This window comes from Manis pentadactyla, chromosome 2 (genome assembly GCF_030020395.1).
Source record: "Manis pentadactyla isolate mManPen7 chromosome 2, mManPen7.hap1, whole genome shotgun sequence".
NCBI lineage: Eukaryota > Metazoa > Chordata > Mammalia > Pholidota > Manidae > Manis > Manis pentadactyla.
In genome coordinates, this window is record NC_080020.1 from 189,867,979 (window position 1) to 189,889,565 (window position 21,587).

At 30.7% G+C, this 21,587-nt stretch overlaps 1 protein-coding gene and 1 long non-coding RNA gene across 10 annotated transcripts in view; one reads left to right on the forward strand and one right to left on the reverse strand.

Moving 5' to 3' along the window:
• Positions 1-21,587, forward strand: part of CCDC88A (coiled-coil domain containing 88A) — a 135,490-nt gene that overhangs the window by 76,970 nt on the left and 36,933 nt on the right. For all 9 annotated transcript variants that reach the window (XR_008995840.1, XM_036925985.2, XM_057497191.1 and 6 more), the window contains exons 10-17: positions 1,510-1,668; positions 5,319-5,465; positions 6,042-6,186; positions 9,024-9,208; positions 12,352-12,489; positions 13,679-14,749; positions 16,068-16,195; positions 19,133-19,271. Coding sequence is in view for 8 of the 9 variants with exons in the window: in XM_036925985.2 (XP_036781880.2) it covers positions 1,510-1,668; positions 5,319-5,465; positions 6,042-6,186; positions 9,024-9,208; positions 12,352-12,489; positions 13,679-14,749; positions 16,068-16,195; positions 19,133-19,271 (2,112 nt within the window). In the remaining variant the exon portion in view is untranslated. The remainder of the gene's footprint in view (positions 1-1,509; positions 1,669-5,318; positions 5,466-6,041; positions 6,187-9,023; positions 9,209-12,351; positions 12,490-13,678; positions 14,750-16,067; positions 16,196-19,132; positions 19,272-21,587) is intronic.
• LOC130682590 (uncharacterized) overlaps positions 8,987-21,587 on the reverse strand; it is a 43,403-nt gene continuing 30,802 nt past the window's right edge. Inside the window, exon 4 of the long non-coding RNA XR_008995841.1 lies at positions 8,987-9,169. This is a non-coding gene — a long non-coding RNA (uncharacterized LOC130682590). The remainder of the gene's footprint in view (positions 9,170-21,587) is intronic.

Consider the following 21,587-nt stretch of genomic DNA (forward strand, 5'->3'; position numbering starts at 1 on the left):
GATAAAATTTTTTACTTAAAAAAAATTATTTTTAGTTTACTAAAGCTTTGTGTTTTTTAATCTTGAACCAAGATTGTTTAAGAGTTCACTTCTTTTAATAACTATAAGGTTTCATTTTCTTTTGAAGGTAGTGTTTGAGGTCTTCTTTAACCATAAATGGTAGGATTGTGGTAAGCTGGACAATTATTTCTTTTCCTTACCCTAAAGTGCCATTTTAAATTGAGGGAATATTCTACTTGCGGGATCATAAACTGGAACCTTGCCAGATGAATGACCCTGGGAATCATGATATTTATTTCTAAATGTGCTGTGGTTGCTTTATACTTTTGGTATCAGAATTCTTTCTATGTGTGTTCTGTCTAAAACAGTGATTCTCAATCTTTTTGATCTCAAGACTTTTCCACTCTTAAAAATTAATAAGGATGTTTAATGTGGATTGTATCTACTGGCATTTACTATACTTGAAATTAAAACTTAAAAAAACTAAATATTAATTCATTCAAAAAGAATATACAACCCATTCTATACTAAAATTTATGTTAACCAAATAACCATTATTCCCCCCACCCAAATTAAGAAGACTGGTACTTTTACATTTTTTCAAATTCTTTAATGCCTGGCTTAACTGAAGACTACCAGATTCTCATATCTATTTTCTGTATTCAGTCTCTTAAGATTTCACATGCTATGTAGTCTCTGGAAAACTCCACTACACTCTTGTGAAAGAATGAGAGCAAAAGGGCAAATAATGTTTTAGTATTATGTTGAAAATAGTTTTCAACTCATGAACTCCCTAAAAGGGTTTCAGGGACCCACAGATGTCCCTGGATCACACTTTGGTAACTGCTGTTCTAAAGTATTATGAGGACTTATAAAAGGTTGAATTTTAATTTGCATGAAATGACATTAAGATATGCAACTAAGCATTCCCTTGGAAGTGTTAAAAAAAACTCAGCAGAATTTTGTTATATTATCTGAATAGAAACATTATTTTTCCAAAGTAAATAATGATGAATTTTAGTAATACAGTTTGCCTCTTCTGTGTTATTATCCTGTATTTTAAACTTAACTTTTTCACCTTAAGTTAATTGTAAATGATTATGTTAAGTAGAAGTATACTTATTTTAAAATATCCTTAATACTTTTTATATTCCTATATATAACATTACATAAAAATTTGTATTAAGCAGAGGTTCACTTATTTAAAAATATCCTGAATATTTTTTATATTCCTAATACAGAATACTACATAAAAATTGTATGTAAGCATAAGTTTGTATATTTATATGTAAAAAAATTTTTTTAATACTTTTTATAATTGGTTTTAAAAAAACTTTTATCTCTTCATTTAAAAAAAACGTGAGCTATATAATTACATACCATAAAATTCACACTTTTAAAGTATACAATTTGTTTATTATTTAGTAAATTCATCAAGTTGTGCAACCAAAGATTATCAATTTTAAAATAGAAAACAATCTTAAGATATTATTATTTATTTATATTTAGAACATGAACTTGCTTTCGGATGCTCGTTCTGCAAGAATGTACCGAGATGAATTAGATGCACTTCGGGAGAAGGCAATCAGAGTTGATAAACTGGAAAGTGAAGTCAGCAGATATAAAGAAAGGCTACATGATATTGAATTTTATAAGGCAAGAGTTGAGGTATGTTGCATAATTTAAGCCACTCACAATTTTTTTCTTTGAAATTGTTACGATTTTTCAAAGTGCATTTCAAATGCACTTAATAAATGTAAGGAACTCTTGAAATGTTGACAAACTATAAATACTTTCAGGTGTTTATTTTATGATAGGTGAGCATATCACTTAGACTTGTAAAAAAAGGGTCTGGGGCATAATTAATTTCATTGAATTCTTTGGGGTTCTTCTTTCTTTCCTTTATTTTGCATTATAGGTAGGGAAGACGAGTCCTCTCATAGTCAAAATAAAGTGTGTATCTCTACTAATTCAAACATGTTCCTAGTGAAAGCAAAACATATTTCTCTTTGCTGCTCAATGCACAATACTAAAGTAGGGTCAATGAAGGCTCTCTCAACCCATGCTCATGCTCCTTCACTTTCTCTTTCCCTCCCCTGAGTATTTTTCTTACTTAATCGTTGTGCTTCAGTGTAATGTGACGTTGAGTTTGACAGCTAGAATTTGACAGTGCTTGCTTCTGCATTCTTTTTTCTTTTTATTAGTTTCTTCATCGTAAATGGGAGAATTTGGTTCACTTTCATTATGGGGATAAGGAAGCTGTATGCAAATTCAAGAAGTGAAAATATTATAAGAGAAAGTAGTTAGAAACTAGTTCATTCCTGGTAACATAGATTCAGAAGTCCTTGACAAAATATAAGCATGCTGAATTAAAAAATAAAGGATCATTAATCATGAACAACTGTGGTTTATTCTAGAGATGCAGGGATGGTTCAATATCATCAGTCAGTGTGATACGCCATATTAACATAAAGAAGGATAAAAACCATCAATAGATGCAGAAAATATAGTTGACAAAATTCATTCATTCATTATAAAAACTGAACAAATTGGGTGTAGAGGGAATGTACCTCAACATAATAAAGGCCATACATGACATACAGCTAGCATCAAAATAGTGAAAAGCTGAAAAAAACCTTTCCTTCAAAGATCAGGAATGAGACAAGGATGCCCACTCTCACCACTTTTTTCATGGTGTTGGAAGTCCTAGCCACAGCAGACAAGAAAATGAAAAAACAAAAGGCATCCAAATTAGTAAGGAAGAGGTTAAATTGTCACTATTTGCAGATGATATGATACTTTATATAGAAACCCAAAAGACTCTACCAAGAAACTATTAGAATTTCTATATACTAATAATGAAATCTGTTGCATTTCTATATACTAATAATGAACTAGCAGAAAGAGAAATGAAGAAAACCCATTTACAGTTGTATCAAAAAGAATTAAATATCCAGGAATAAATTTACCAAGGAGATGAAAGTTCTCTGAAAACTGTAAAGTATTAATGAAAAAAATTGATGATGACAAATAAATGACCAGATAGACCATGCTTATGGATTGGAAGAATGAATATTTTTACTACCATACTACCCAAAGCAATCTACAGATTGAGTAAAATCCCTATCAAAGTAACAATGGCATATTTTCACTGAACTAGAACAAATAATCCTACACTTTGTGCAGAACCACAAAAGACCCTGAATGGCCAAAGCATTCTTGAAAAGGAAGAACAAAGCAGGAGTTATCATGCTCCCTGATTTCAAATTATAGTAAAAAGATAAAGTATTCAAAATAGTATGGTATAAGCACAAAAACAGACACACAGATTAATGGAACAGAATAGAGAACCCAGAAATAAACCCATGCTTATATGTTATTTATATATATTGACAAAGGAGTCAAGAACATACAATAGGGAAAAGAGTCTTTTTAATGAAGGATGTTAGGAATACTGGACAGCTACATGCACAAGAATGAAATTGGACTACTTTATTACCCTGTACACAAAAGTAAACTCAAAATGAATTAAAAGCCTAAATGTAAGACCTAAAATCATAAAACTTCTAAAAGAAAACATAGGCAGTAAACTCTTGGACACTGGCCTAAAAAGCCTCTGTACAGCAAAGGAAACTCAACAAAATGAAAAGATAGTCTATTGAATGGGAATATGTATTTTCAAATTATATTTCCAATAAGGGGTTAATATCCAAAAGATATAAAGAACTTATACAACTCAATACCCAAAACACAAATAGTCCAATTAAGAAGTAGGCAGAGAAACTGAATAGACATTTTTCCAAAGAAGACATGCAGATGGCCAACAATCATCAGGGAAATGCAGTTCAAAACCACAATGAGATATCACCTCATGCTAGGCAGAGTGGCTAGTGTCAGAAAGATAAGGGTTGGTGAGGATGTGGAGAAAAGGGCACTGTCACCATGCACTGTTGGTAGAAATGTAAAATGGTGCAGCCACTATGGAAAACAGTATGGAGGTTCCTTAAGAAATTAAAAATGCCACACAACCAAGTAATTCCACTTTTGGGTGTTTATCCAAAGAAAACAAAAATACTAATTTGAAAAGATATATGTGCTCCAATGTTTACCCTAGTAGTATTTACAGTAACCAAGATATGGAAGCAACCTAAATGTCTATGTATACATGATGGATAAAGAAGAAGTGGTATGTATACACACTGGAATATAACTCAGTCTTAAAAAAGAATGAAATCTTGCCTTTGACAACAGCATGGATGGGTTTAGAGGATATGCTAAGTGAAATAAGCCGGAGAAAGACAAATGCCATATGATTGCACTTGCATGTGGAATCTAACAAAACAAAACAAATAGACTATAAACAAGGAGAGCAAACTGTTGGGGCCATAGATGATGGAGATGGGGGAGAATGGACGAAATCGGTGAAGGAGATACAGAGGTACAAACTTTCCAATTTTAAAATAATATGTCATGGACATGAAAAGAACAGCATAGGGAATGTAGTCAGTAATACTATAACAACTTTCTCTGGTGACAGTAACCACACTTACTGTGGTGAGCATTTCATAACATATATAATTGTCAAATCATCATCATACACCTGAAATTAATATAGTATTGTAATCAACTAACTTCAATAAAAAAAATTTTTTAAGTAGTTAGGACATTTTAGCCTGACATTTGCCAGTAAGTAGATCTAGTGGACTTCAGAAATAGGTGCATATTAATTCTGCAACAGTTATTTAAATGCATGTATGCATGGTACTGCTAAGGAATCTTTAGATACTTTATAATCTATAAATGCCACCATTTTAATATAGTTTCTCTTGACTTTATATACTGCAGACATTATGTGAGTCTTATATTTTACTCAAAAACCCCAAACCATATACTTTTAAGGTATAGTTTAAGTAGAGAGAAGTCTTTAAATCTATTTCACTAAATAAATAAAGCCCTGGTTCTATTGAGATTGTGTCTTAAATATTTGAAAGACTACTTATACAGAGTTCCTTATCCTTGTGATTAAGGAATTTAAATATATCCTGGTAATTTCATATGAAATTATAATAGTATTACTCATTCTAATGTAAGTACTGAGATTTTGTTTGCATAATAGCTTAAATTCTGGGGGAAAATAAGAAACCAAGAAAACATCAGCTGTATTTATATTACTCAGTGCTTTACTCTTGCACAGAATTGTTGGTAAAGACAGCTTAATGTCTTATTTTACAATAAAGAATTTTTATGTGTCAGAGTTAGAAAATTTAACAGATATTAACCCATTTGTTGTAAATAAAGCCTATTTGGAATGCTTTTAGGAATTAAAAGAAGACAATCAAGTTTTATTAGAAACAAAAACCATGTTGGAAGATCAATTAGAAGGCACTCGAGCTCGTTCTGATAAATTGCATGAATTAGAAAAAGAGAATTTACAACTAAAAGCTAAACTGCATGATATGGAAATGGTAAGTATTTTATGGTAACATGGCCTCTAAGAAAAACAATACAAGCTTCTTCTAATTTCGTTGTGATAACAAGGATGGCTAGTGCCCTTGAGGCTTTAACAGAGAATTAGCTAAATAATATATAAGTAAATTACCTATAAATTTTATATAAATACAGGAGTGGTAGAATTTTATGCTCTTGTTTCAAAATTATTATTTATTGATTTTATCTTCTACTTTTCCAAAAACCCTAATAAGCTATTGTGTAAACATGCCTTTAAAAATACAGAAATAAAACTATTTGCTAAAATTTAGCATTGGGTAAGAAATTATTTATTATACTACTAAAATGGTATATTCATATAAAGAAGTTTCAGTGGCCCAGAGATCACTTTTTAAGGCTGTCAGACACCTGTTTAGTATAATGACCAGTAGTAATGATTGTAACCAACTATTACCTTCAAACTGTGAAAAATAAGGAACTCAAAATTTATCCTCATATTGTTCAGTTTCTGATAAATAAGAGTAATAATGTTAGCTTGAAATTGTACAGTTTCTTAGCTTCTTTTCTCTGTCTCCTCCCTGCCAATGAAAAAGGAACGTGATATGGATAGAAAAAAGATAGAAGAACTAATGGAAGAAAATATGACTTTGGAAATGGCACAGAAACAGAGTATGGATGAATCATTACATCTTGGCTGGGAGCTGGAACAAATATCCAGAACTAGTGAATTTTCTGAAGGTATTCCCAATATCATTTTAATTAAAATGATGAATGAATAAATGAAGTCATATTTATGCTTACATTTCTGGATATTTTATTGCAGTTTTATATTCCCTGCCTGGAGGTGTCTCTCTAGATATGATATCTAGAGTAATTTTAATTAACACATTCCTGGATCTGGTCCTTATCTTTACATGTCTTACAACTCAACTTTATAAGTGCAGTGACAGATTTGATCAGTTGTTTAGGCATTATTTCATGTTAATATCACAGGAAGCTGGAATACCAGTTTATTAATTTATTTTGAAAAATATAACCATTTACTAGATAGTACAAAAAAGTCATAGTTAGCTGGTCAACCTGTTCTTTGACTAGAGGCAAACCTAAGTAGAAAGTCAAAATGCAGAGAAAAGATTCTTAGGAGAATATGTAGCCAGATTTATAAAAGCAAGTTAAGTATCTTAATGGCTATTTTCATCAATATATGTAATCAGCAATTTAGGATTATACCTACCAACCAGTCCAGCCCAGTTATACCCTGGAGCTGATGAAAGACCCTTAGATAAATTTTTAACTTTTGACTCTTTTTTCATAGGCTCCATATTGACTTGTCCTCTTACTTAAAGCTGAGCATATACATATATTTATTTGGGTTATAGCTTTGAGAATGCTAGTACTGCTATCTTTATTGAAATTACATCTAGGTCACATTTATTTGAATTAAACTGGTTCCAAATTCCTCAGTTAATCGATATTAGATTCTTTCACCTGCTTTCTGTCCTTTCGCAGATATTTAATAAGCATCTACCATGTGTAAAATATTATAGCAGGCTGAAGATACAGTGGTGACATAGATATAAGGTCTGAGAAAGCTTATAGTCTGGTGCTAACAGAGTAATTACTTTCACAGATGATTTGTCATATTTATTACCATTAGGCTTTTCCTAATTTTATACTTGAGAACCCAATTCCAAATTCTAGGAATTCCCTTTGTAATAAGTGATAATATTCAGCCAGTGAACTTGCTGAGATGTGTTTCTTAAAATACCTGTGAAACATTTTTTATTGTATTCTTTATAAATTGTAACAAGGAAAGCAATTCAGACTTCAATGTTTTCTATACTAAAGTAATTAAAATTACAGTTTTCTCATCTGTTAAATGAGAACAATAACAGTAAATACCTTGTAGGGCTGTTGTGAAGATTGAATTTATTAATACTTTTGAAGCCCCTAAAATAGTGCTTGGTAAATAGTAAGCATTTGAATGTTTATAATTATTATTATCATTATATCATCGTCATCATCCGTACTTGAGGTTATAAACCTGCAAATCCATTTTAATGGGTTGTAGTTGGTTTTTTAAGTTATACAAGGGATTTTCTTTATAGAAAATTTGGCAAAAATATAAAATGCGGAAAAATATAAAGTGAGAAATTAAAGAAACTAATACTTTCTCAAGTCACTTTTACATTTCACAAAATTTGCTTCCAGAATTTTTTTACACATGCATAGATATTTTAGACATTATCAGATCAGTGTGTATACAATTCAGGTTCTTTTTCACCTAGGATTATAACATGGGCAGATCCCCATGTTGTTAAAAATGTGTTGTAAGCATCCTTTTAATTCTTCAGTGTCTGACCTGAAACTTCTTTCAAACACAGTTACTGTATTAAAAGTATTACTAAGGTATATTGTATTAATAGATTAATCTTGTTTAATTGAAATGCATGACTACAAATCATGAACTAGAGTTTTACTAAAGAAGACTTGTACAACTAATGGAATTTTAAAAGTGAGTGACTCCCTAGTACATCAACTTTTAAAAGATTAATAATATGCAAACTAGAATAAAAGTTAGATAGAAGAACCGAGGCTTTCTTTGCTTAAAATCTAAGGGATATTCTATCATACCTAATTTGGAAAGAATGTATGCTTGTGGGGATGTTATTTTTGTGTGTTCATATTTCTTTACTTTTTATGATGGAGAATGTCAATATACCCCAAAGTAGACAGACCTAGAAATGCCCTCCTATACTTCTGTTACCTTTCCTGAAATCTAGGATTTTAAAATAAATTATAGGTGTCATATTTTATTTGTAAACCCTAATCTTTTTATATCATCAAAGTAAATATTTTTGATTAATTAACAGATTAAATGAGTCTGCTATAGGGTTACTTAAAAATAACTATTTTAGCTTACTGAAGAGGATCATTTACAGAACTAGAAACTGCGTTTTCTTAATTTAAAAAATGTAATGCTCAAATCTGTTTAGATTTTTTTTTTTCTTTGGCAAAGTGAAGTACATATTGCTCTTTACATTTAGGTTTACTAGGGATTCTTCATTTAGAAAAAGACTTTTTCAGGGTGACCAGTGTATGCTGTCTTTCCTTTTTCAGAATCAGATTAGGATATTTTAACCCAAACTGTCCTTTAATTTTTGAAGGTGTGGGAATAGGATATGTTTTATACTTCTTACTTGAATCAAACAATGACTCTAGGAGAGAGCACACAGGGCAGTAACTATATTTTGCGCAAGTAACCTAAGACTCATTGAAGTTAAAGTGGCTGGGACATTGTCAAGTAGTTGATTTCTCATGGAATGAGAGCTGAAACTCTAGTCTCTTCAGTGTAAATTTTGTACTTTTTTTCCCCACTAGAATGCTTGTGGATGCATTAAAAATTCAAGATTTACCTGTCTTTAATATGTTGTTTTTTTATTGTGTATATCTTGTATCACTGTAGAAAATTTTATAAAGTTCAGGACCAGGTGATATAGTACATTTATACTCAACAATTCAAATAGTAAAGAGTAAACACAGATTTACCAATAATATATTTTTCAATATTTTAGCACCACAAAAATCTTTGGGCCATGAGGTGAATGAATTGACAGCAAGTAGGTTATTGAAATTAGAAATGGAAAACCAGAGTTTGACAAAAACTGTAGAAGAACTTCGGAGTAGTATGGATTCTGCAGAAGGTAACATTTCCAAAATCCTGAAAGTTGAGAAAGAAAATCAAAGATTAAATAAAAAGGTAAATACAAATTAATTTTTAATATAATGTCAAACAAATATGTAAAAGTATCAATTAATAGCACTTCATAGAGTACTTATTTTCCAGTTTTTTAATGTACTCTCATTTTTTTAACTTACTATGAAAATTTTCAGACACATAAATGTGAAGTAATGAACTCCTATATTTATTATTCAGCTTCAACAATTATTTCTTACTTCTACCCTGTCTACTCTCCCTACAACCACCTGATAATTTTGAAATAAGTCCTAGACTTGGTATAATTTCACCAATAATATCTCAGTATATATTGCTAAAAACTAAGGAATTTTTTCAAACAAGAACAGTGACATTACACACTTAAAAAATTAATGGGTTTTGGTCAGTATTTCAGTTTCTCCAAATCTGTTATGACTTTTTTAACATTTTGTTGGAATCTAAATCCAAGTAAGATGACTGTTAAATCAATTTGTCTCTTAAGTCTTTTTTTTAGTGTATAGATTTATTCTTTTTTCCTAGCAAGTTTTCTCTTGGAGAAACCAGGATTTTTGTCTAACTATACCCCACCTAGGTTTTGCTCCTTGCATTCTTTTTGTGTCACTTAGCAAGTTTTTTTGTCTCCTATATTTCTTGTTTTATCTGTAGGCATAATCAGGTTCAAACTGAGTTTTTAGTAAGAATATTCACAAAGAGTATATTTCAATCAAGAGGCACATTGATTGATTGATTGTCTCTCTTTGTGATGTTAGTTGTCATGGAAATCATATGCTTGGATCCCTTAATCAAAGTTGCAAAATTTTGATATTGTTCTTAATTTGGTAGCTAGATTATTTCTATAAAGAAAAACTTTCTCTTAAAAATTATTGGTTTAAACAAAAATCAATCATTGGTTACTCTGAGGAATAGCTCTATGGAAAAAGCAGGATGACTGTTTGATTCTTTCCCTTTATTTACAAGTTTTCAAGTAAGGAATTGGTTCTCTCATATCCTGAGATAATGAATGAGTTTGTTTTACCATCATTAGGAACTCATGGATTTAAAATATTTGAAGTGTTTCAGTCCACTGCATATACGTTTGTTACTGTCATAACTCTTTAAAATGGTTCCTTAATCCTTAGGACATGACCTTAGCACTCCTTGTAAGCTACCTTGCTTTCTGTCATGACAAAATGTTCTAGGCTCCTCTTAAATATTTCTGACCTGAGAACTGTAAACAGTCATTTCTCCAAAAAGCCCTTGTTCCTTTCAGTGGTAAATGGTTTAGAGACCACAATTTAGACATTACAAAACCTGAATTTTAATTAGGCTTGGTTGAATCAGAAACATTCCAATTGTGTGATAGATCCAAGTAACTTATTTTTGCATATCTTTCTGCATACACTCATACACACACATTATATATAAATAGAATCATGTCATAGGAACACACATGATGTTTTTATCAGGAGCATCTGTCATCACATTTTTTCCCCCAAATGTGCTTTCACTTTTGTTTCCAGTTCTTGGTCACAGGGAACAGTATTGCAACAAATACTCTTACACATATGTCTTTATGAATTGGTTTTTATTTCTATATGTAGTCAACCATGTCTAGTTTTTCCTTTGATAGATTCTTGGTTTCTAGACTTGGTTATGAAAATCTGGCTAACCTTCTCAATAGTGGTTTTGAACTACAGATTCATCAGAATCATTTTAAAGACTTGTTCAAACAGATTGCTGAGCCCCCTGCCCAGAGTTTCTGATTTGGTAGGTCTGGGGTAAGGGCTAAGAGTTCTTATTAATGGGAAATTCTTAGGCGATGCTCATCTTGTTGTTTTGGAACCATGCTTTGAGAACCACTGCCTTAGGTAATGTGAAAAGACTCCTTGATTTTCTTAAAAAATTTTTACTCATTTAAAACATTTTTATATCTTTAATCCATTAACCAATTAATAAGCATTTGACAACCAATATAGTGTTAAAGTGTAGGAGTAGCCATTTAGTATTTGGAAGTTTTATTTTGGTTGTCATTATAATTGGATCTGGAAATTATAATTTGATTTTGAAATTAGCTTTGCAGTCTAATTTGTAAATTCTTAGTGATTCTAGCAATTTCTGATAAAGTCATTGCATGAAAGATGTCTTGTAAGCTGAATGTTTCACTTGAATTTCACTGATGTAAAACGAGTGTAATTGAATACCTGTTATCCATATATTTCAATCTGTAAAAGGTAGAACCGTTAGTTATTAATAGCTAAAAGCTTCCTGAACATGGAAATTAATGTTAACTTGAGTTCCTGGATAAGATTTGCAACTTGATGCTTTTGAGATATTATGGGAAGACTTTTTTCCATGTGAGATTATCTTCCATTGATGTTAAGGTTAAAGTAGAAAAATTAAACTTCCTTTACATAAAATGATCAAAATTCTTAGAATTCTTAACTAGTTAAGTAATATATAAATTTGAACTATTCTTATATAACTAAATATTCTTTTATTTTTATTTTTTATCTGGTTTTAATATGTTACAAAATAATAGAAAAATCAGTGGCTTGGTACATTTTGAACTTGAATCTACTATTTCACATTTATTAACCACATACTTTATTACACCTTTAAAATGTGTAATTGAAAATAAAACTAGAGTATAAATATTTGCTGGAGTTTTGTTTAGCACTTTTTCTCTAGTATTAATACTCCTTTTTTCTCCCTCTTTCCTTTTTATTTTAAACCAAGTCCCTTGTTTCCTCATTAAACTTATGCCTCTAATTCTCATCTTTCTTTCCTTCATGCTTTTTATAGTCTCTTCTTTCTTATTCACTGAAATTCCTTGACTGTAACTAAAATTTTACTTTACAAATCCACCAAGAGAATCTTTCAATAAGATTTGTATACTCTTCATATAGCACATAATTTTCATATATTCAGTTGGGTTTGTCTTTGTGTTTAGAAGTAGATATTTGCTCTCAAAGATGCAGAAGATAAGATAGTCATGTCTGCATATTTCATGTAGTTGCTAAAATTAACATGGAAAATTGCTTGAATTTCTCTGCTAAATTCATAAAATTTCACTCTTTGAGTATTAAAACTATATTCTTTATTCAATGCTTATCTTTTGTTTTGACATATTTCCACCATTGTGAAATATTTACTAATATATTGTTTTCTGATTTAATTTTCTCCAGGTTGAAATTCTTGAAAATGAGATTATTCAAGAAAAACAAAGTCTTCAGAATTGTCAGATTTTAAGCAAGGATCTAATGAAGGAGAAAACTCAACTTGAAAAAACAATTGAAACACTTAGAGAAAATTCAGAGAGAGAGGTTCATAAATTTCCTTTTAGCAATATATTTAACATTTATTGAAGTTATTTTAAAATTTATGCTAACAAAATGTCATAGAACATTAAAGGGAAATATTTTAGAATTTTTTAGATTTCCAAGTAACTATGGTTTTACATAATTTTCTCTCATATTTTAGGAAAGTTGAAGGGAAAGCTTAAAATTTTTTAAATTGCCATTATGCTTAATAATCTTCTGGTATAAAATTTTGCCATACCTGTGCTTTAAAGTATCTGTGGAAGAGGGCTACAGATTCTGAAGTCCCTGAGTAGAGGCGGAGGGAAACATCCCTGTACTCTACCCTCACTGAAGAGGGAGAAGTGGTGGCAGCAACCATTCTGGGTACTTTCACATTTGCTTTCAAGTGTTGGTTGGTCATTCTCATTTTATGCTTGAGGAAACTGGATAGATTGAATGACTTCCTATTTTAAAATTTCTATTTATTTTTTAGAAGTAAAATGATTTGTTTTATATTACATAGGTATAGTCCTCAGGCCACCTATAAAAATACAGATTTCCATAGAGCTACAGAACAAAAATTCTATAGCCAACCATGAATCTGTACTTCTGTAAGTTCTTAAGGGATTGTTGAACACATTGAATTTTGAGAACCATTACATTAGGCCATGATATAAATTGGATGAATTAGTTCAGATGTTCCAGGGGATTTTGTTATTTTGATGTTCACAAATTAGAATTCTTTTGAGGAATGAATACACACATACATATATATATACACCCATATATATATATACACGTAAAATAGAGCAAAATATTTACTGAAGACCCATTGTATATATACATTGCAAAATTTATTTAATTAAAAGCTTATCAAAGAAATTCAAGTAAATATGTGTGTATATTTCACCAGTATTCATATTTGAAATTCAAAATGTAACTATATATAAGTAAAGGTCATTTTGAGTAATATTGAATACATTATGAACTCCTGAAAGACATGAGCTTTAATGACCTGGCCGATCTGGCCGTGTGTTTATACAATGGTGTCTCAGTAAATATTTGTCAGAATTAAAAGGAAGATAGACATGTTACTACACATTCATTTTCTGATTTCTTCATTAGTTTTTGGAATGGAAAAACTATGTAATTTAAAATATTTAGTTTATGCTAATTTAAGGTTTTAATTTTCTCCTTTCTTTTTAAAAATCAGATAAAAATATTAGAACAGGAAAATGAACATCTGAATCAAAATGTGTCTTCCTTAAGGCAGCGCTCCCAGATAAGTGCTGAAGCAAGGGTGAAAGACATTGAAAAAGAAAATAAAATTCTCCATGAATCTATCAAAGAAACAAGTAGCAAGCTAAGCAAGATTGAATTTGAAAAAAGACAAATTAGAAAAGAATTGGAACATTATAAAGAAAAAGGAGAACGAGCAGAAGAACTTGAAAATGAGTTGCATCATCTTGAAAAAGAAAATGAATTGTTACAGAAAAAGATAACCAATTTAAAAATTACTTGTGAAAAAATTGAGGCCTTGGAACAAGAAAATTCAGAGCTAGAAAGAGAAAATAGGAAATTAAAAAAATCACTAGATAGCTTTAAAAACCTTACTTTACAGTTAGAATCCCTAGAAAAAGAGAATTCCCAGCTTGATGAGGAAAACTTAGAATTGCGAAGGAATGTGGAATCTTTGAAGTGTGCAAGCATGAAAATGGCTCAGCTACAACTAGAAAATAAAGAACTGGAAAGTGAAAAAGAACAACTTAAGAAGGGTTTAGAGCTCATGAAAGCAACTTTCAAGAAAACAGAACGCTTGGAAGTTAGCTACCAGGGTTTAGATACAGAAAATCAAAGGCTACAGAAAGCTCTAGAAAACAGCAATAAGAAAATTCAGCAATTAGAGAATGAACTTCAAGACTTAGAGATGGAAAATCAAACATTGCAAAAAAACCTAGAAGAGTTAAAAATATCTAGCAAAAGACTGGAACAATTAGAAAAAGAAAATAAGTCATTAGAGCAAGAGACTTCTCAACTAGAAAAAGATAAGAAACAATTGGAGAAGGAAAATAAGAGACTCCGACAACAAGCAGAAATAAAAGATACTACGTTAGAAGAAAATAATGTGAAAATTGGACATTTGGAAAAAGAAAACAAAACCCTCTTCAAAGAGATTGGTGTTTATAAAGAATCTTGCATTCGTCTGAAAGAATTAGAGAAAGAGAATAAGGAGCTCATGAAAAGAGCATCTATTGAAATAAAAACTTTGGTTACATTACGAGAGGTAAATATAATTATTTAGATTTAAGACAAATATTTTATGTATTTTTAACTCAAGGCTTTTTAAAATTTGGAATTAAAACTATAGTTTACAAGTTCCTTCTTTTCTTAAACTAAGAAGTAAATGTGAATTGTTTTTTTTAAAGAAGTGGTAATAAGGCTTCTATGTGATATCTGACTTATTACATTATAATTTTATACTTCTGTTTCAAAATAACATTAAAATATTTTATCAAGACTAATACTGAATGCTAAGTAAAATAGGAAGACTGGTAGCTACTATTTATTGAATGTTAACTAAGTACCAAGTACTGCGCTAAGGACTTCATTAGTTGTATTTCTGTATATTTATGTAATTTTTATGACCAGTTCTTTATAGTTATTCTCTTCATTAGATTAGAAAACTGAGCTTCAGGATCACAGCTAATAAATGGCAGAATCAGATTGCTGGATTCAAACCCAGACCTTAAAAATTCCAAAGTCTTATGAATTTTGACCTCTAAGCTAGAGAATGCAAATCAGGTTGAACTTAAAAATCAACACTGAACAATTGGCAGTTGCTTAGATCTATGTGTTGAAAAGAATTTTGAGATTTATAAGGGCAGATTGGTAATAGGTCCTATGAAAAATGGTTGATGTGTATTGGAAGATAGCATGCTTAGCTCTTTTTTGCTTTCCCTATTCTATACTATATATATATGACAATCCTTTAAGTTCCTTAAGCACTCTGGCAGAAAATCATATTGGGAAGTCTTCATTTCTGCTGAAGAGGCATTGAGAGGGACCACTATTAGCCTTTTGTTTTATTCTGTGTTCTACAGTATAATAGACATAGACATCAGGTTCTTATGCCTGAACTTCTAAGAATGCCCCCTAGTTCTTCAGATGAAAATCTTAAGCTTTTTCCATTGGGACAGAGGTTTTTGGGGTGGGAGTGAGTGTTGTATCCAACATACATTCATAAGAAGAAATATGCACTAAACTTCTAGCTCATTATTAAAAAGTGAATGGACGTGTGTACTTTTTCCCTGAGTTCTCAAACCTAAGGTATGTATTCACAAGTAAAGAATTTCACCTTTTAGTTTGAACACTATAAAGTTAAAAAGAAGTACTAGCAAAAAAAAACAATGCTGTTTAAATTAGTTTATATTTGTTGCTTAACTGCTTTTTAATGATAAAGGAAAAGTTCAACAACAACATTTCTGTCTGTCTTGGTTTGAATTATATGTATTCCTGGATGGTGGCAGTTAGAATCTTGGCTGAATTTCTTAGATATCTATGTTCATGACACTTAAATGAGTTTTCTTTCCTTTTAAAATAAGGATTTGGTGAATGAAAAATTGAAGAATCAACAAATGAATAATGATCTTGAAAAATTAACTCATGAGCTTGAGAAAATAGGGTTAAATAAAGAGAGACTCTTACATGATGAGCAAAGTACTGATGACAGGTGAGTATTATGTCTATTTGGCAAACAGTTGAAGTTTTTTCCTGAAACATTGATTCTTTCCTGTATGAGCTACAGCATACATATATGTATATCACCCTATTTCTGATTCCTTTCTCCCATTTAAGAAATTTCTATGAGAAAAAAATAAAGAATCAGATAAAGACAATCTAATATTGATAAAAGAAAAAATTGCTAAAATGTTATTATATATATACATAGCTATAATAGGAGAACAGGGTGCTACCCAGGTAGCAGAATACTGGAGGCTGTAATTGCTTGTGAAGTAGAATGAGACGTTAACAAAAAATGCACATAAAGAGAAATAAAGGAAAAGAAAATATATTGAGAAGCAGCTAAGGTATAAAAATAACATGGAAAACTAAGGCTTAACAAACAGGTAACTTTATCTTATGTGCCCTATAATTTTAAGAATGATCAATGCAGGCTTACAGAAAATTTCTATTCTCCCATTGTAATTACAGTCTATCAAACAGTTAATTGGATTTTCAAAGAGTCTACTATTGAACATCTCTTGGCCTTTGATTACAGCTATAAGTTTGTATTATTAAGAATATTGTTTTAGGTAAACTAGATTTTTGTTCATTGGGATTTTTATAATTACATAATTTGTATATTATCTACCCATCATTAGTTCTAGTGAGTATTTTATTCTGTATTAAATAAATGCATATATAGGAAAAGCTAATGTTGATTACATGGTATTTGTTTATGTCATTTTTAAAATATTCAAAGTTAATAGAGATTGATATTTGTTAAGGTTAGTTCTATGATAACAAATAGAAGTAATTTGAGGCACTTATACTAGCCATCAATTCAAGCAGCCAGAATTAATTATATAGATATTTCATGAGAAAGTACTTCTTATTTGAGTACAGATAGTTAAGGGCCAATTTGCTTGACTATCTTTTAATATAGATACTGAATATGCATCATTTCTTTATTCAAACAGATTACCTGCTATATGTAAGACATTTAAAAAGTACAGAAAAAAAAAAGACAAAGGTAGAGTAAACTATGTAGCTACCCTAACTGGCCCTGTTATAAATTTGTGAATCCAGCTATAGTGGGCCCTCCATACTGTTTGGCCCCTCTTCCCAAACCTTTGTTCTTATAATTACTCAGTGTTAATTGACTTATTATCTGCTAATCATCAAGCATCAAAGAAATGATAATGCTTCAGCTGAACTCTGAAGAATGACAGAAATTTGCAAGGTAGAAACAATGGGTAAGGGCATTCATTCAAATACTGCACAAAGATATGTTGAGCAATTCTTAGAGTAATATGAAAGATGGATTAGAAAAGGGACAAATTTGGAGACACAGAGACCAGTTAGGAAGCTATTATAATATTCTAGGGAAGATATGATACATTAATTAATTCACATTTATTTATATAATGGAAGCATTAGCCATGGAGATAAGAGTATATATTCAATGAAAACTTTTAGATATGAACTTGAGAGCAGTTAATAACTACGATTGACTCTGGAGGATCAAAAAAAGAAACATCTTAAACCACAAAGCCAGCTTCTTTCTCAGCAGTAAATTAGCCTTAATGTCACAAAAAAAAGACATAAATTCCTTTAACATTTCATCCACTCCATCTTGGAATTTATATATACCTGCATCTGTCTGTACCTTTAGTCTCAGATGGTGTCCCTAATTCTTTTGTTAGTCTAACCTTCTCATCTTCAAATTGTTGTCATTCCTTTTGACTTTTCTTTGAAGATACAATTGTTATTAAGATATTTATCCTTGTCATCAAGGGATATATATAGTCTAGCTCTGGAATTGAATATCTAAATAGATGAATGCAACAAAATAAGTTGTAGAATTACAGAGTGCTATGGGATTATTCTTGTCTTTCTCTTTGAACAACTCTCCCTGTGTCTTTTCTTTCAACATAGTTCCTAGGGTATGTTCTCAGGCCTATTATCTATTCATTCTATATGCTAAGCATTTCCGTTCATCTCTCCTGTACCCATAGTATTTGCTGTTTACTGGACATCTCTATCTGAATGGTACAGAAGCAACTGAGGCATTATAAATCAACTTCCAGTCAGACACATTAAATGCTTTAAAAATGTTTGGTTACTCAAAGCAATACCAAAATGAGTGAGATTTGTTCTCTATTCTCAATGAGCTTAAAATCTGTTTGAGCAGAAAATACATACATACACATTAATTACAGTAAAAGAATGTGATAAAAATTTCTCATACATATTCTTTTAGGATAGTTTTTATTTGGGTTAGTCATTGGGGTTCTCAGGTATAAGAAATAGATTAATAATCCCTAGTTTATGATTCATTCTCAAATCGTATTCATGCATCATCCTTTTTTGTAAAAAAACTTAAGAATAAAATTCATAATCCCACCATTCAAAAAGATAAGTACAATTATTGACATTCATATCTATCTGCCTCTTCCCACTCTGTCATCAGCAATCCTGTGTTTTAAGTGTATTATTTCCCTTTTTAAATATCTCTGCAATTACTCTATACCCTAAAAACCAGTGAAGTTTTAAGTGTTAGTTATTGTATGTCCTTCTATAAATACTTTATACATTAATATCATAAACAAGTGATGTATAATACACCCATCCATTTCTTCTTTCTGTAGATTCTAGTAAAACTAAACAATATTTTGAGACTTAGAGCTTCAAAATGCTTTTTTTTGAACATTAATTTTTGCTTTTGACAAACTAGAGTATAGTCTGGAGCTCTGTCTACTCAGTGATTTTGTTTGTTCATGACTAGGAATAATTTAAAAGAGGGAGTAAATCAGTAAGAGGAGGATAATTTAATTTCCCTCTAGACATATTTATGGTATCTGTATCCATGGTCAAAAATTACCTTTAAAAATAATTTTTTGATTTCCAATGATGAACTGTTATTATTCTTATACTTGGATAATAGGTACAAACTTCTGGAATCAAAACTAGAATCCACTCTAAAGAAGTCCCTTGAAATAAAAGAAGAAAAAATTGCTGCTTTAGAAGCTCAATTAGAAGAATCCACAAATTATAACCAGCAGTTGCGCCAAGAACTTAAAACAGTATGTGATTTCCTTGTAAAAAATTCTAATTGTCAAATATTTGGATGGGGAAGTGTAAAGTGGAAAGTTACAATGCAATATTATTTCATTAGTATTTTGTGTATTCCTTTCTCAAATTTTAGAATATTCTTAAACAGATCTTTGTTACATTGTTTATGACAAACTATTTTGTTTACTTATATGCTATAATTTATTCAACCTTATTTCATGTGTGTATGTCCCCCATGCAATTAGGTACATACCAAAATTGTAGGAGTAGATGGTGAAGAGGCAGTCTTATTTATTTTGTGGGGAAAAGCTATCAGTATGGTACTGATACTTCATTCTGACACTTTTTCTATTGAGAATCCAGATCAGATTTGATAGGCAGAGATATGGGTGTGAGGAGGAGAGGGAAACAATTATCTGTGATATAAAAAAGCACCTAATCTCTTAAAGGCGCCCTTGAGGTCTTTCCTAGATCTGCTTTCTTATGATATTTTGGAATTATGAGGTAAAGTAAGCAAGGCAGGGGCAACTTTTTGAAATTTGAAAATGAAGGGGCTTGCCCACTCCATAGGGTTATATATGATAGATTGGTAGAATTATTACCATCTCTGTAGTGCTTTTGTAGTCAACTAAACATTCAGACTGACATTTAAAACCATTTGATTCACAACGATAGGAAATACAAGTAGATAGCAGGGCACTGTCAGGTGTCCCTCTTCATATAGTCATCTGAGAGTCATTTTCCCACCAGATGACAGTTTAGGTGTAAGAATATGAAATTCACATTGGGTGTGTTCAGGGGTTGCTCTGGTTTTGAGATTTCATATTCTACAGCACTCATCATCAATTTAGGATCTCCACAGTGGATATACCAATTTTAAGAGTTGCTATGCTCAGAGACAGTCAAAGTTACCACTTCATATTATGTATTCATAGTTCTCTTAGTCCAAATACAGTTTACCAGTCAGGGGTCATTTTTCTCAAAAGCCATCTTGTCTGGTAACATAGAACATTTCAGTTTTATCAGGTTTGCAGAGAAACAGTTACCCAAAGATGAATTTCTCATGCAGAAAGAGAAAAAGATTTTGTTCCCCATTTGCCCATACTACCATTGCTGGTATTTGTTTTAGACATTACCATAGAACATACATTTTTAACAGAAGAAATTCTAGGACTTTGCTTAGTTAACTGAAAAATAATTAATCTGCTTTACTTCCTGAACTTTTTATTTATCCTATTAAACATTATCATTTAATAGGGTAAAAAGCTTACAACTAAAGTCAATTTCATGAAGCTACTCAGCCAGAAAATAAGTGGTTTGGGGTATGATTTGGTATAAGTGTATTTCAAATCTAACAGGGAGATATTTAAAATTCCATTTTTATCTTCCACTTCTAACCATTTTGACATAACTATTATTGGACTAGCTTTCTGCCCTAAATTTGTATTCAGCTGGATTTACACTGTTTTAACTTTTAATACTATATGTGAAGAGGTACATCACTTGAATATAGACTGAAAGTTAAATATGAGTATAAAGCCCAAAATAACCACTAAAATAGCATGACAAAGAGATACAGCTAATATGCCAGTGAAGGAAATAAACCTGAATTATAAAAAAAAATCCAAAAGAAGGCAGAAAAAGAAAAAAGGGGGAACAAATACAGATTGGACAAATAGAAATAGAACAAGATGGAAGTATTAAACCAGACCATATCAATAATCACATTAAATATAAAAGGTCTAAAAACCCTAGTTAAAAGGCTTTAACAGATTAACAGATTAGCTAAAAAGGCAAGACCCACCTAAGTGCTGCCTCTAAGAAATCTTGATGGGAAAATGTCATTTTCTATGTGAACATAAATTAAAGATTCTGATCAATGATATATAAGGTAAAAACTTAGTTATAAAAACACTGGGCAAAAATGAGAAGCTTTAAATTTTGTTCTTGGTTCCCCTTCTTAATAATGGCATGTATCTATAGCCTTTATAAGGCTAGAAAAAAGACCCTGTGGAAAATTAAAGTAAAGAGAGACTGGAAATGAAGTTACCCATCTATGTTATTACGATGTTAAAAGTTAAAAAAAAGAAAGAAAGAAAAGAACTAGAAAATCAGGATCCCAGACACCTATTAGGTCACTTGCCAAGTTCTAAATTACATTCTATCTTGACATCTTTTTTCTTTAGTCTCATATCATTATATGCTAACTCCATAGTAGCAAAATTTATTATTGAGTCATAAACTTAAGGTTTACATTAGATGTTGGATTATTTTAAATATTTCTATCCTTGCCTAAACATAAAATTTGAGGTTAATTTAGAAATTTA